Raw genomic sequence first — 15,734 nt, 5'->3', positions numbered from 1 at the left:
GTAGTTGGTTTCATAGGTAAATCTCACCTAAGCTACTGAAGCTGAAACCTTAGCAACGTGATTTCACATCATCGTCCCCCCAAGTTATTAGTCAGCTAAAATTTGGTCTTCCCATCCCTTACCAGGCATAGTCAAACGTGTAACCTTATCAGCTCATTAATTAACAATAAGTAGTAACGGAAAACAGAATTTACCACAATGAGCAAATTTAAGGGATAGCACACAGCTCTCATGGAGGTGCAATTGGTATTTGTCTGGTTTTGTCACATGAAGAACCTCTACGTTGCTGTTTTCCATTCCAACTGCAAGCCACTCTCCAGTAGGACAATATCCCAAAGAAAAGATCTAGAGAAGAGAGTAAGTTGCAGAATATGTCTCCTTTGAAAAACATAATTTCATAAATGATACATGAAATGCTGTGGAACTGTCTTACAGCAATAGTCAACTTATAGAATATTCTCCAGTAAACCTATCATAGAATCAAGCAAAATCTGATCCTTTACACTAATCCAAAAACATGTAGTTTAGTTACATTTCAAAATATTATTTAGACATACCATTAAAATGCACTGCAGACAACTTCCCTTTGCCAAAAGGTAGTGGAACACATTGAACTAAATGAATGTTCAAAACATATTTGAATCACAAGCAATAAGCGAACAAGTCATAAAGCATTTTTAAATATAAAGCTGCAAATATCCTACAAACACAAAATACTGCAGCTGAAAAAAATCAGTGGAAAATGACAATAATTTGTTCATTTGGTATTCATAAATCAATTGAAATTTCATTTCATGGTTTTGTTAAAGATCTTAATGATTTAACAAACTTTCATTTTTTTAAAAATAATCTCTATGTATGCATACCTGAGATGTGAAGTCATGTTGCTGCAGTTGCCTTCCTTCTCTGAGGTCCCAGGACCTTACAGTGTTGTCTAAACCTCCCGTCCAAAGTTTGGTGCCATCATTTGAAATGTCAATACAGCTGGCTCCATCTGTGTGACCTTGAAATTGCCTGATATTAAACAAGCAATATTTCTGAATATATTTCATCACAAAATAACACGTCAGCAAACACAGAATTGCAATACCAACTAAATAACAAATCTGAAATAGAGCTGAACATCTGATTTTTCCAGATGCAAGGGTTGATGCTGCTACTAAGATATACAGACACATACATGTTTAATTCAAAACTGGATTAAACTGCAGTTGAAGGTCTTTTAGTTTGGCTTTATAAATCAAACCTACAAATCACAAAGCAATAGTATTGAAGTTCACTGGAAAATAACTCACTCTTACCTGACGAGCGTCTGGTTGTGCAGATCCCAGACAGCGATATTTCCATCACTACAGCAGGAGAAACAGACTTTGGAGTCAGGGCTGATAGCCAAAGCATAGCAGGCAGGAGCAGAGGATGTCAATTCTGCTTTTATACGTGGAGTTGGGGCTGCCAAATCCCAAATGGATAATGTGCTCGCTTCACCACCAACAATGAGAGTGCGTCCATCAGGAAGCAACTTGCATGAGCGGATGTAATTGTCTCTGTTCTGTTGAGATAGAATCCATTAAGCAATTGAAGTGAAAAGGGCAAACAAAATTACCTGTAGTGTACAAAATAAAACATAATTTGATCAACTTTAACTATTTGATTTAAAAATTGATAAGTGAGATTTTTCTTTTGAAACAATTTTGCACTAACCATGCAAGTTAATTTCAATCAAATATGATTGAGATTATACAGATTATTTATAATGTAAAACATGATTTCTCCCTTTCCAATTTTTTTACAAATGGAATATGCTTCATAATAACGTAAACAACTGGAGCCCATGAATAATATTGTTGCCACTGTAGTGTTAAGGACTGCAATAGCTTAACAAATACTTATCAGCTAACCTTTATAGATTGCTATGAATAAATTAACTTCTGGTTTTGGATATTCAGTTTCGATGATTTCCAAACTTTAATTTGATCTTAAGTATTTACTTAATATCGATCTACATAGTTTAATTATCTCCTGGATATATGTGCCAGCATCAAATGAGACAAAGCAGCTGAGCTTTTTTGGGGGGGGAATTGCTTCACTATAGGTGTTTGGTAGTGCCAAGTCTGGATCTGCTGTTTGCTTACCCAAAGTATACACAAGGCTAAATAAATAGAAATGTGCTCTAATCAACAAAATATAATGCTCATGGAATTTAAAAAAAATTCTAAGCTCTCAGGGCATCTTAGACAGAGGTGAATGAGAAACCAGAAACCTACAAAATGTTTGAACAGAAATTGTGCAAAATGAGAACACTGGTCTGGAAATCAGTATGCTATTTAGCAAATACACTTGTTTGGCTTTTCAATATTTCATAATTTGACTATTTGAAAAAATTATTTTAAACTAGTAACTAGTTTGGTAACAACTGGTAACTAGTATTGAAATAATTTTCAAAGATACAGTGAGGAAAAAAAAATTGTGGCAAGATTTGCCAGCATAACAGTGAAGCATACATGGCACCAAGTACACAATTTAATGGCTTGGCAAGAACACATATTGACCAGTCACATAAAAGTGAAACAAAAGCACTACTAGCAGTCTGTAACCTGCTGTCAAACTAGGCCAAAGGGCACAATGACAAGGAGTTTTAAACTACAGAGAATGAGGGCAGAGACTTGAACACAAATCAGCTTAGATTCTCATTTGAACACCTGCTAAACTGCCAGGTAGCTAGGTACAGAAGTTCACTATCAGACTGTCTGGAATGTTGCTTACCAAAAGCAGAAATAATTAGGTCAATTGGGGATTGGTAACAAGGAAGAAAAAATATTTACATTTATTTGGCTCTTTTTTCCATTAAGAGTTAAGGTAATTCACAGAAAGTATTTTGAAATGACAGTCACATATTCTAACATAGAACAATAGGCTAACCAATTTGCTCATCAGGTTTTTCAAACAGTTACTAAATTAATGACTAGAAAATCATTTCTTGTTCACATTAGCTTATTTATAAATTGGGGAGGGGGTCGTGGGTCCCAGCAGAAATTAAATTGCTCGTCAAAAATTGTCATGAGACCTTCCCAGTTCACATAGATGAGCAAACAGGGATACCTTGGTTAAACATCTCATCTGGAAAAAAAACTTCTAATATCAGAGTATTCCCAGTGTACTGCACTGAAATGTCAATCTAGATTATGTGCTTAAATCCCTGGAGTGGAGTCAATTACAAAACCTTTAATCTCAGAATTGTGTGAAATTCAAAAATATGCCAAGTTGCCCTTTCCTCTGTTTACACATCTTGCATATAATTGTTACATCGATCATTTGCAGAATGCATTGTTTATGCTGGTCAGTTATGACTCTAAGAAATACATGCTGTGTTAGTTTTATTGCTACCAGCTGTCCAAGGCAGATTAGTTAAGGCAGGATTCAGGCCCAATAAGGCAGTCTTGAGAAATTCAAGAAACTATTTTCAGAATAATCTTGAGTGCATAAAGATGCTTTAAAGTGTGTGCAGGTTGACATTGCTGGCTTAAAGATTAAAAAAAAGATGCTCACTAATAGATGGAGAGCTACTACATGTAAATTCCATTAGTGTCCACAACAGATGCTAAGTTTCAGACAAGTATTTCGTTATTGAAAATTGAAAATCAAGTACCATAATTTTGAGCGCATCTGGGATTGTTCATGTAAATCGTGCAACTGAAGCTACAAATCACATCACATGAAGAAATCTCTGGAAATTGTCAGAGATGTTTTGTCATTCTAAATCATTTGTCCTGCGTATGATGGATCCCAAGAAGGATTTACAGAAAGATAATCAAGTTTATTTTTGAAGATAATGGTATATATTACCTAGGGTGAATCAGGAGAATATCTCAACCATGTTTGTCATCGTTATCAAAATGCATATAATAACATTTATTAAACACTGTCTTTACAAAATTCAAAATCTGCTAATCATTGTAAGCCAAAATTTCAATTTATATTCTTCTTCTATTTCACTTAAAGTTCACATTAGTCTTCACACTATCCCTTTTGATCATTAATAATAAAAGCAGAAGCATTTTAGTTATAACTGACAACCAGAATACTACCAGAATATATTGCCGTCTGCAATTACTGAGCAGGTTCCATTTTTACAAACATCCATAAATTGATTTTGCCCACAAGTCAGAAAATACACACAAAAAAAAAATCACTTGATTTGGGAACCACATCTTCACACTATTCTGATGAATGGCATCAAAAACATACAAGAGTGGTTTAAAAAAAACTATTACTAAAATTTGAGAAGGTAAACTAGTTCTGTCATTTGTAGAATGAAAATATGAGCTTACATTGGACTTTTGATTTTAATATTATTTTGCAAACTCAGTGATATGCAGGGACACAAGTCAGATATTCTTGACTCCATGATAGCCTGTATAATATTATTTTAAACACAAGTCCACCCAAAATGGTAGAAATTTCAACAATACAGAACCCCTGGGTTTTGCTACGAGATTGGCAGGTTTCCTAGACTATTGTACGTTTTTCCTATAAATAACCCAACTCACTTTTGATTCTTTAATTCAAGTTACACAGTAATATAATGCCAGTCTAGTAGCACTTATATCCACTATGGCAAAGTGCTTTGAGAGGTTGCTGATGAAACCTATCAACTCCTGCCTGGGGAGCAACTTAGATCTGCTCCATTTTGCCTATCATCACAACAGGTCAACAGCAGATGCCATTTCACTGGCTCTTCAGTCAACCCTGGAACATCTGACAGTGAAGATGCATACATCAGGATTCTCCATAGATAGAAACATAGAAAACTTACAGCACAATACAGGCCCTTCAACCCACAAAGTTGTGCCAAACATGTCCTTATCTTAGAAATTACCTAGGGTTACCCATAGCCCTCTATTTCTCCGAGCTCCATGTACCTATCCAGGAGTCTCTTAAACGACACTATCGTATCCGCCTCCACCACCATCGCCAGCAGCCCATTCCACACACTCACCATTCTCTGCGTAAAAAACTTACCCCTGACATCTCCTCTGTACCTACTTCCAAGCACCTTTAAACTGTGCCCTCTCGTGCTAGCCATTTCAGCCCTGGGATAAAGCCTCTGACAATCCACACGATCAATGTTTTTCATCATCTTATACACCTCTATCAGGTCACACCTCATCCTCCATTGCTCCAAGGAGAAAAGGCCGAGTTCACTCAACCTATTCTCATAAGGCATGCTCCCCAATCCAGGAAACATCCTTGTAAATCTCCTCCGCACCCTTTCTATGGTTTCCACATCCTTCTTATAGTGAGGCAACCAGAACTGAGCACAGTACTCCAAGCGGGGTCTGACCAGGTGCAACATTATCTCTCGGCTCCTGAACTCAATCCCACAATTGGCGAAGGCCAATACACTGTATGCCTTCATAACCACACAATAAACCTGCGCAGCAGCTTTGAGTGTCCTAGGGACTCGGGCTCCAAGACCCCTCCAATCCTCCACACTGCCAAGTGTCTTTCCATTAATACTATATTCTGCCATCATATTTGACCTACCAAAATGAACCACCTCACACTTATCTGGGTTGAACTCCATCTGCCACTTCTCAGTCCAGTTTTGCATCCTATCAGTGTCCTGCTGTAACCTCTGACAGCCCTCTACACTACCCACAACACCTCCAACATTTGTGTCATCAGGAAATTTACTAACCCATCCCTCCACTTCCTCATCCAGGTCATTTATAAAAATCACGAAGAGAAGGGGTCCCAGAACAGACCCCTGAGGCACACTACTGGTGACTGACCTCCATGCAGAATATGACCCATCTACAACCACCCTTTGCCTTCCGTGGGCAAGCCAGTTCTGGATGCACAAAGCAATATTCCCATGGATCCCATGCCTCCTTAATATCTCAATAAGCTTTGCATGGGGTAGCTTGTCAAATGCCTTGCTGAAATCCATATACACTACATCAACTGCTCTACCTTCATCAATGTGTTTAGTCACATCCTCAAAAAATTCAATCAGGCTCGTAAGGCATAACCTGCCTTTGACAAAGCCATGCTGACTATTCCTAATCATATTATACCTCTCCAAATGTTCATCAATCCTACCTCTCAGGATCTTCTCCATCAACTTACTAATCACTGAAGGAAGACTCACTGGTCTATAATTTCCTGGGCTATCTCTACTCCCTTTCTTGAATAATGGAACAACATCCACAACCGTCCAACCCTCCGGAACCTCTCCCGTCCCCATTGATGATGCAAAGATCTTCGCCAGAGGCTCAGCAATCTCCTCCCTCGCCTCCCACAATAGCCAGGGGTATATCTTGTCTGGTCCCGGTGACTTATCCAACTTAATGCTTTCTAAAAGCTCCAGCACATCCTCTTTCTCAATATCTACATGCTCAAGCTTTTCAGTCCGCTGCAAGTCATCCCTACAATCGCCAAGATCCTTTTCCGTAGTGAATACTAAAGAAAAGTACTTATTAAGTATCTCTGCTATCTCCTCCGGTTCCATACACACTTTTCTACTGTCACACTTGATTGGTCCTATTCTCTCATGTCTTATCCTCTTGCTCTTCACATACCTGTAGAATGCCTTGGGTCCTGAATCCTCTCCACCAAGGCCTTCTCATGGCCCCTTCTGGCTCTCCTAATTTCTTTCTTAAGCTCCTTCCTGCTATCCTTATAATCTTCTGGATCTCTATCATTACCTAGTTTTTTGAACATTTCGTAAGCTGTTCTTTTCTTGACTAGATTTACATCAGCCTTTGTACACCACGGTTCCTGTATTCTACCATCCTTTCCCTGTCTCATTGGAATGTATCTTTGCAGAACTCCACACAAATATCACCTGAACATCTGCCACATTTCTTCCATACATTTCCCGGAGAACATCTGTTCCCAATTTATGCTTCCAAGTTCTTGCCTGATAGCCTCATATTTCCCCTTACTCCAATTAAACGCTTTCCTAGCTTGTCTGTTCTTAACCCTCTCTAATGCTATGGTAAAGGAGATAGAATTGTGATCACTATCTCCAAAATGCTCTCCCACTGAGACATCTGACCAGGTTCATTTCCCAATACCAAATCAAGTACAGCCTCTCCTCTTCTAGGCTATGGTGTCAAGAAACATTCATGAACACACCTAATAAACCCCACCCCATCTAACCCCTCGCTCTAGGGACATATTTGGGAAATTAAAATCTCTCACCTCAACAACCCTGTTAGTATTACACCTTTCCAGAATCTGTCTCCCTATCTGATCATCGATGTCCCTGTTACTATTGGGTGGTCTATTAAAAGCACCCAGTAGAGCTGCTGACCCCTTCCTGTTTCTAACTTCGACACATAGAGACTCGGTAGACAATCTCTCCACGACTTCCTCCTTTTCTGCAGCCGTGACACTATCTCTGATCAACAGTGCCATGCACCTTCTTCTTTTGCCTCCCACCCTGTCCTTTCTGTAACATCTAAAGCCTGGCACTCAAAGTAACCATTCCTGCTCCGGAGCCATCCAAGTCTCTGTAATGGCCACAACATCATAGCTCCAAGTACAGATCTGTATTGCTCTTCAATGAAGATCATCCTAATGTCTGCATTCAACACTTATTAACACCTCAAAACTAATCAATAAGCTCCAAGACCTTGGCCTCGATAACCCTTTGTGCCACTGGATCCTCAATTTCCTCTCTTGCAAACCCCAGTCTGTTCAGATTGGCAATAACATCTCTTTCACAATCACCAGCAGCACAGGTGTACAGTCCACTGCTGTACTTGCTTTATACTCAAGACAGTAAGGCTAAGTATAGCTTCATTGCCATATTTAAGTTTGCTGATGACACCACTGTTGTTGGCCAAATCAAAGGTGGCGATGATCAGCATATAGAAGGCATTTGAAAATCTGGCTTAATGATGCCACAACAACAACCTTTCACTCAACGCTAGTGAAATAAAAGAGCCGATTATTGACTATAGAAGGACGAAACAAGAGGTCTGTGAGCCAGTCTTCAGAGGGGATCAGATGTGGAGAGGGTAAGTAACTCGAAATTCCTTGGCATTATCATTTCAGAGAATCTGTACTGGAGCCAACACACAGGTGCCATTACAAAGCACACACAGCAACACCTCTATTTCCTTATAAGTTTGTGAAGATTTGGTACTTTGACCAGCTTCTATAGATGTGTGGTGGAAAGTACACAGACTTGTTACATCACAGCCTGGTATGGAAACATCAATGTCTTTGAACAGAAAAGTCTACAAAAGTAGTGGATATGGCCCAGTTCATCACAGATAAAGTTCTCCCCAACTTTGGGTACATCCACAAAGAGCACTGATGCAGAAAAGCACCATCCATTATCAAGGACCACCACCATCCAGGCCATGTTCTCTTCTCACTGCTGCTATCAAAAAGTACAGTAGTCTTAGATCCTACACCATCAAGTTATTACCCCTCAACTATCAAGCTCCTCAACCAAAGTGGATAACATCACTCATTCAATCATTGAACTAATTCCACAACCTATGGATTTACTATCACGGAATCTACAACTCATATTCTCAATATTTATTGCTTACGTATTATTATTGAGTCTTTTTACAATTTGTTGTCTTTTTCACATTGGTTGTTTGTCCGTCTTTCTGTGCATTTTTTCGTTGATTCTATTACATTTCTTAGTATTTACTGTGAAAGCCCACAAGAAAATGAATTTGAGGGTAGTATTAGGTGGCATATATGTACCTTAATAAATTTACTTTGAACTTTGATATTTTTTTCTAGTGAACCAGGTGAGATCACAGACACCACAGGGATATGGGGCCCTAGGTGACTTTATAAGAACAAGGGGAAGCAATCTCCTAGTGAGCCAGAGAACAAACTGGGATTTCCAAATAATCATTTAGGAGATTATTGGAATTTTACAGTGTTATGCAAGAGGAGGAAAGATAATGTCTGTCTTCAAGTTAAGTACACATTTGCCAATTATGTCTGTACCATAATGCATTATCTCCCACCATTCCCCTTACCAGGCAATCCAGCTGAGAGACTGGGCTCTTGTTCCCAGGGTGACTAATATCCCAGACCTTCACACATCCCTTTCCGCCAGTGTACACATGTCTCGTAGGATTGCTGATGGTCACTGCACACACAACTTCACCATGGCTCAGAGAATTCATTTGCCGTGCATGCCTTGGAATTCCTGGTCCAATCAGAGCATCAGGAGGGAAAGGCACAGGTTGCATCTGTCCATCAGCGCTTACATGAAATGAATAAGCACTGTTAAGAACGAAATTACAGATTAGCAAATCATTCTATCCATCAGTGTGTCTTCAACTTGCATGTCATTACAAAATTTTATATAAAGCTAAACTCCTTTAGTAAATCCTGGACACCAATAGAATGTAAAGCTAGAAATTGAAACATCTGTAGCTTCTCATTTGTCTTGGTCATTTGAATTGTCCAGCAGGTGCTCAAGAAATCTATGTATATCAGTACAGTTTCCAGTTGCCTGGCAGAATTACTTTAGAAATACATCTCAGATTTCCAGGTCCAGAAAGCAAAGGTTACATTCTGTCTGAAAGACCAAGTGTGATTGTGCACTGTTGGAGTTTAACGCTGTGCACAGTGGCTTAGCTACATAGTGCACTGGTTACAACTGACCTATGTGGACTATGTTACTGTCTATTTCTGATCTCCTGTTTCACATTGAAACCACCACAATCTCACATCACAGGCAAAACCTTCCCCACCATTAAGCACATCAACAAGGAACACTGCCACAAGAAAGCAGCATCCATCAAGGACCCCACCATCCAGACCGTGCTTTCTTCTCCATCCTGCCATCTGGAAGGAGGTACAGGAGCCTTAGGTCCCACACCTGCAGGTTCAGCAACACTTATACCCTTCAACCATCAGCATGGATAACTTCACTCTCCTCAACTCTGAACTTATTCTACGACCTCTGAACTCACTGTCAATGACTCTATAACGCATGCTCTTACTCTTAGAATTATTACTTATTTGCTTTTTTTTTTATTTACGCATTTTGTATTCTTTTGCACATTGGCTGTTTATCAGTCTGTGTGTAGTTTTGCACTGATTCCATTGTATTTCTCTGTTCTACTGCAAATGCCTGCAAGAAAATGGATCTCAAAGTAGTATATGGTGACATATGCCTACATTGATAATAACATTACTTTGAACTCATCTGCTCTCCGAGAATAATCATTAGCAGGTCAGAATGGCATGTTTCCATTCTGTGGTGGGTATCTGTTACTGAGAGTAGTTCATCAGCAACAGCTTAAGCAGCAGCAGTTCTACTGAACATCAAATCTGAGGCCTCTTTCTCATGCATGTTTTTAGATTAGCAATATGATTATTATAACTTACGGTTTTCCTCCGGGAATGCCACTTAGGTTTGGTGGAATGCCAGGTACACGTATGTGATGTGGATCAAATCCAACCTAATTTTTGACAAAATTGTATTATAATTTGCCACCACTTTGGCGAAGGACAAACAATAAGCCTTTCTTCTTTTTAAAAAAAATAGACATACTTTTTAAACATATTCAAAAAGAATCTTTAGTTGCTAATAATTTGTACTTTAAGAGAATTGCTCAAAACCTTAAAATCACCATCACTTAAAATACTTAGGTCAAATTATGATTAGAAGTCTATGTAATTCACTCACCACTGGAGATCGGCTGTAGGCAGCTGCCGCCGCTGCAGCAGCTGCTGCTGCACTCATCTGAGGGGAGATATTATGTAATCCTGCATATGTCCCCGGACTCGTTAGGTCTCCATTCATACCAGCGTGGGGTACTATTCCAAAAGGAGTAGGATAAGGGCATGGAACTGCCATAGGAGTCCTCAAGCCTGTGAATCACCAAATTTTGAAGTCAGTGAATGTAAGCTCAAAGTAGTACAAAAGCTGAATGTTCTTAGCTGAACATCATCACAGAAACCTGTGAAATTAAAAGGCAAACAAAGGGTTTACACTGTGCTTCCATTTGAAACTTCTGAAATGCCTGCTTCGCTGCCGCTGCTACTGTGTGATCCAGAATCTCTGGAGAAGGCCCCGATGCCTCAGCTTTGCTCGTTGCTCAGCGGCCGGGGTGGGGTCGAAGCACTCGGCAGAGGATGGTGCTCGGGAGGCTGTATCGGAGGGGCTGGTCGGAGGCTCGAAGTTTTCGGATGGACTCATCGAGTCAGCTGTGGTCGGGTGCTTCCAATGCATCGGCAGTTGTCGGCGCCTGGAGGTTTATGGCAGGGAGAGTTTCTCCCTTTTGTCGCCTGCTATCGGGACTATCAGGAGTTGATTGGAACTTTGATACTTTTTTTTACCGTGCCCATGGTCTGCTCTTTATCAAATTGTGGTATTGCTTTGCACTGCTGTAACTATATGTTATAAATGTGTGGTCTTGTCAGTGTTAGTCTTTGGTTTGTCTTTTTTTTTGTGATATGACAACAAACGAGGACTGAGTGTACTCATAATCCAATCTATAAAAAAATGTTTCCTATAAGGAGAATTTCCGAGTACAAATTACATTATAATTCTTACTGCAACTCTAAATCTCCACAACGGCCGTTGATTCTGCACCATTGAAATACCAAGTCCACGCCAACAGTAAATTACTCTATACAAAGTCAATTATTTTAAAAAACTATTTACTACCTATTGGATCAATTCCTGGAGGTTTGCCAGAGATAGGCCTCAATCCTGGAGTGGAATTACTTCCTGGAGTTGAAGCATCTGATCGTGGAGTTGGAGTGTTGGACTTTGGCACAGGAGTAGTTGATTTTTCATTCTGCACATAAGCAGTAAGTGGTTTTGTCAGTACTGCAACTACAAAACTGCACATCATAATTCACCAGAAGTTACCATTGTAATATCTGAATATTACCAAGCAATATTTTGATAATACCAACAAAGTAACTAGGCTGGGATGAATATGGAATTATTTGGTAACTAAGCAAGATACAACCTTATTTTGAAAGAGCTCACGATCTTTCCGGTCTACATGAATTACACTTTTTGGTAATAGCTGGTCTGATCAAGGGTCTACATCAGAAGCAGTAACTTTCTACACAGATACTGATCAATTTAACATGTGCTTTCAGTAATTTCTCTGATTCAGATTTGTAGTTTGCTATATTCCAAAGATTATATGTTTAACTTGTTACTAAAATTCACTACGTCTACAGAAAATTAATATTGGCAAGTTGTATCCTGTCATGAGCTTGTCTTGATTTAATCAGGAAAATAACAAATGAAAAACACAATTTTACTAGATTAAAATGCATCTCTATTGGCACTACCAAGAGGCAAATGAAGAATTTCAGGATGTATACATAAATTACTCACAAGACTCATTTCTTTGGACTTTGTAGAAGGAGTACTACTAGAAGAAGCAATGGAAGCTGGGCTTATAGGTGCATCCTTTTTTAAGAGGCGAGATTTATCTAAACCATTTTCCCGTGGTGAGTGAGGTGGACTACCTCTTGGTGAAGTGGGATCCTAAACAAGGAACATACAATTTTGAGTGCATATTTCAAACCAAGAATAAGAGTACAGTGTTAAACCTGTAGGAGTATACAAAATATCTACATCACAGCTGATAACTTAAATGCAAGTTAATTTTCAACAGATATGCAACAATCACACCAAATTCATTAAACCTCATGTAAATGTTGTAGAGCAATACAGAACTCGCCACTACTTTTGTCTTCAAAGACTCAAACTGGATTATCCGAAACAATGAAGAAGCAAGTTCGGTTTATCCTGCTAACAAACTTCAAGCAATAAGTTGGCCAAAACGTAACTGGGCAACCCACAGAGACCCACAAGCAACATCCTCATTGTGACATCCATGTCTGCTCATGACAGTGCAGTGGTGAACGATGGGGAGTAGAAGTCAGAGCTAGGAGCCAGTGACATAAGCAAGACCCAATCTTCAAACTACTATATAAGTTTTAACAAGCAGTGATCAGTTTTGAGATCACAAGGTGCAGCTTTGTAAGCAAAGACCACTTTCTATTAAAGCAGCACTTGATTTATTAAACATTCTGAGCAGCCACTTGGCATAAATTATTTGAAAATTGATCACTGTACTCATACATAACTGGTTCCTCAGTGTACACACATACTGTAGATACAATTGTTCAATATTGGGACAAAACAAATGTGACCTATCACAAAACTGGCCACCATGAGACGACTGAGATAAAGGGCTATGTTAACTGGATTCCAGGCAGCCCCTGGAGAGAAGCATCGGAACTTCAAGCTACGGTCAACAGAGGAGAGAAAGATAAGGAAGAATGTTCTAGCCAATAAAGGTTTTGATCCTATTGAAGAAATGTAAATGCCCTCCATCTTGTACTTGCAGATTGGAATATGGGGAGGTTCCGGTTGACTAGCTTGCCACCTAGGCTCCCCAGAAATAGTCCTTTGATGACACAAGAGTAGAGCACTCACTGAGAACTGCCTAACCTGCCCATACGTCTACCTGTAATGTACAAAGACCTGTTACATCAATGGCTCTAAAATGAGTGGCTCTTCAATATGATTGAAGATGAGTTAAGTTTATTATCAATGACATGAGCTGTAAAATTTGCTGCTATATGGCAGAGGCTAAAAAAGATTTAAAGATTACTAGAAGTTATAATAATAAAATGAAATAAATAGTGAGATAGTGTTCATACACTGTTCATAAATTTAATAGCAGAGGGGAAGAAGTGGCATTCCAAGTTCCTTACCGATGAACTTGGCACCGAGACTCAAGCGAATTCAGCCCCCCTACACCACAATCATCACGTAAGTGTATCTTGTTCTTATTGATCAAAACAATTGATCTCGATTTAAAAGGCAAGCTTGGTTATATGGTTTGTTAACTTGGTTTTAATAATGTTAATTGACTTCAAGATATTCTAATCTACTGGATTGGTATTTAAATGTTTCTAATTATTAGTGAGATTTAAAATAAAAGATAAAGGCGTTTGATATAGGTGAAGTGTCAAAGGGTCATCATACATCCTGAGGAGAGGCTCAGGACTGCTACTTGTAGCCTTTGTCACTTCACAGGACAGGCACAACAGCAGGGCCTAGGGGACAGGTGAAACCGAAGAGCTGAAAATACTAAATACATCTACCAGAAAAGCTGTAGGAGGGCAGGTGGTATGGAATGGATATCTGCAAGATTTTACACTTGGAAGATATTCTACATTATCCCCAATATCATTCTTGTTGGAGAATCTGACTCAGAGGGGCGTAATTAAAGTAGACAGAGTCGATCTTCCCGTAAGATGGCAGCAGCTCAGATGTAGTGACTTTAACCAGGTCAAACAAAAGTGTTATTGTCTTTTTTTAAATGTAGCTTTTATGATTGAAAGATCCTGCTGGACATTAACATTCTAAAGTACCACAGGTCGACCCCTTCAGCAAGTTGCTCATTGGCAGAGAAACTGGAAGAGCTGGACTTGGTGTGGACCATGATGTCATCTGTGCCAGAGGCGTTGGGTGCACGAAGGAGGTGTGCAGTCTTAATTTCTGGAGATCGCAAAATCCTGCTGGACATTGGAGATATGGAATGCTGCAAGTCCAATTTATTGGTTTATTGCGAACAGCTGGTTGGATGGCATGGCAGCTGTGTGACCTTGGTCATAGTGAGAATTAGGCCTCAAGCCTTGGTGTCGCCTGTTTACAGCCGCCCGAAGGAGGCATCTGAGTCGGCCAGTCCACCAGAGTGCCAGAGGCGGTGTGACATGGCATCCATGCTTGAATCAGTGCTACCCCCAGAGTTCGCACAGCTGAGGACAAGCTGTACTGTATCCCACTGCAGACTGCTGCAATGTTCATGGACTCAGGGACTTGAACTATTTATACTTCCTGTTGTGTAACTGTATTTTGTTGCCACCTTATGTGCTGTATGTGACCGTTGATACTGTGGTTTGCCACCTGGCCCCGGAATAATGCTGTTTCGTTTGGCTGTGTTCATGATTTATGTATGTTTGAATGACAATACAACTTGAACTTGAGAAATGTTTCCCCTTAGCAGAGCACTCTAAAACTGGTAGAAGGTGAACTTAGGTTTGAGGGAAGGAAGAGAATAGTTTGGAGGGTTTGAAGATTATTTTTCCCCACATAGAGCATGCCTGAAATTTGGAACATTCTGCCTGAGAGTTAGAGGTAGTGGAATTGGGTCCATTCACATTATTTTAGAAATATTTCGACAAGCCAATAAAATGCTGGAGAAATGAAGGAATGGGCTGTGTGCCAGAAAACATCATCAGTACAGGGAGATACTTGATGGCTGATAGAGAGTGGGCTGAAAGTCCTGTTTCTATGTTACATAATAATTTTTGTTGAGGTACGACTTCAGTCATTTGACAGGTTTCTCCTATATTTCCACTGATAGTTTTTTACTCAACACTGTTAAACACCACCTTGTCATTGAGGGAAATTACTTTCAACTCACCTCTGGTATTCAGTTCTTTTCTCCAAGTTTGGACCAAAATCACAATAGGGTAAGGAGCTGAATAGCCTTAGCAGATCCAAACTTAGTATTGACGAGCTGACGACTGTTGATTTAATGCAACTGATCCATTTGCTGTTGATTTAGACTAGACTAATGGAACTACAAATTATTTACTTTGAGATACAGCATGAAATTGACCCTTCTGGCATTTCAAGCCATATTGCCCGCAACCCCTGATTTAATGCTAGCCTAATCATAGGACAATTTACA

At 39.5% G+C, this 15,734-nt stretch overlaps 1 protein-coding gene across 8 annotated transcripts in view; it reads right to left on the bottom strand.

Moving 5' to 3' along the window:
* Nucleotides 1–15,734, bottom strand: part of LOC140211627 (transducin-like enhancer protein 4) — a 156,702-nt gene that overhangs the window by 10,405 nt on the left and 130,563 nt on the right. For all 8 annotated transcript variants that reach the window (XM_072281565.1, XM_072281566.1, XM_072281567.1 and 5 more), the window contains 8 exons: nt 12,356–12,508; nt 11,666–11,798; nt 10,682–10,866; nt 10,381–10,454; nt 9,018–9,267; nt 1,302–1,549; nt 867–1,014; nt 195–345 (listed from right to left, as the gene is read on the bottom strand). In XM_072281565.1, the coding sequence (XP_072137666.1) occupies nt 195–345; nt 867–1,014; nt 1,302–1,549; nt 9,018–9,267; nt 10,381–10,454; nt 10,682–10,866; nt 11,666–11,798; nt 12,356–12,508 (1,342 nt within the window). The remainder of the gene's footprint in view (nt 1–194; nt 346–866; nt 1,015–1,301; nt 1,550–9,017; nt 9,268–10,380; nt 10,455–10,681; nt 10,867–11,665; nt 11,799–12,355; nt 12,509–15,734) is intronic.

This window comes from Mobula birostris, chromosome 17 (assembly GCF_030028105.1).
Source record: "Mobula birostris isolate sMobBir1 chromosome 17, sMobBir1.hap1, whole genome shotgun sequence".
NCBI classification, from domain to species: Eukaryota; Metazoa; Chordata; class Chondrichthyes; order Myliobatiformes; family Myliobatidae; genus Mobula; species Mobula birostris.
This window is presented reverse-complemented; position numbering and strand designations above follow the sequence as displayed.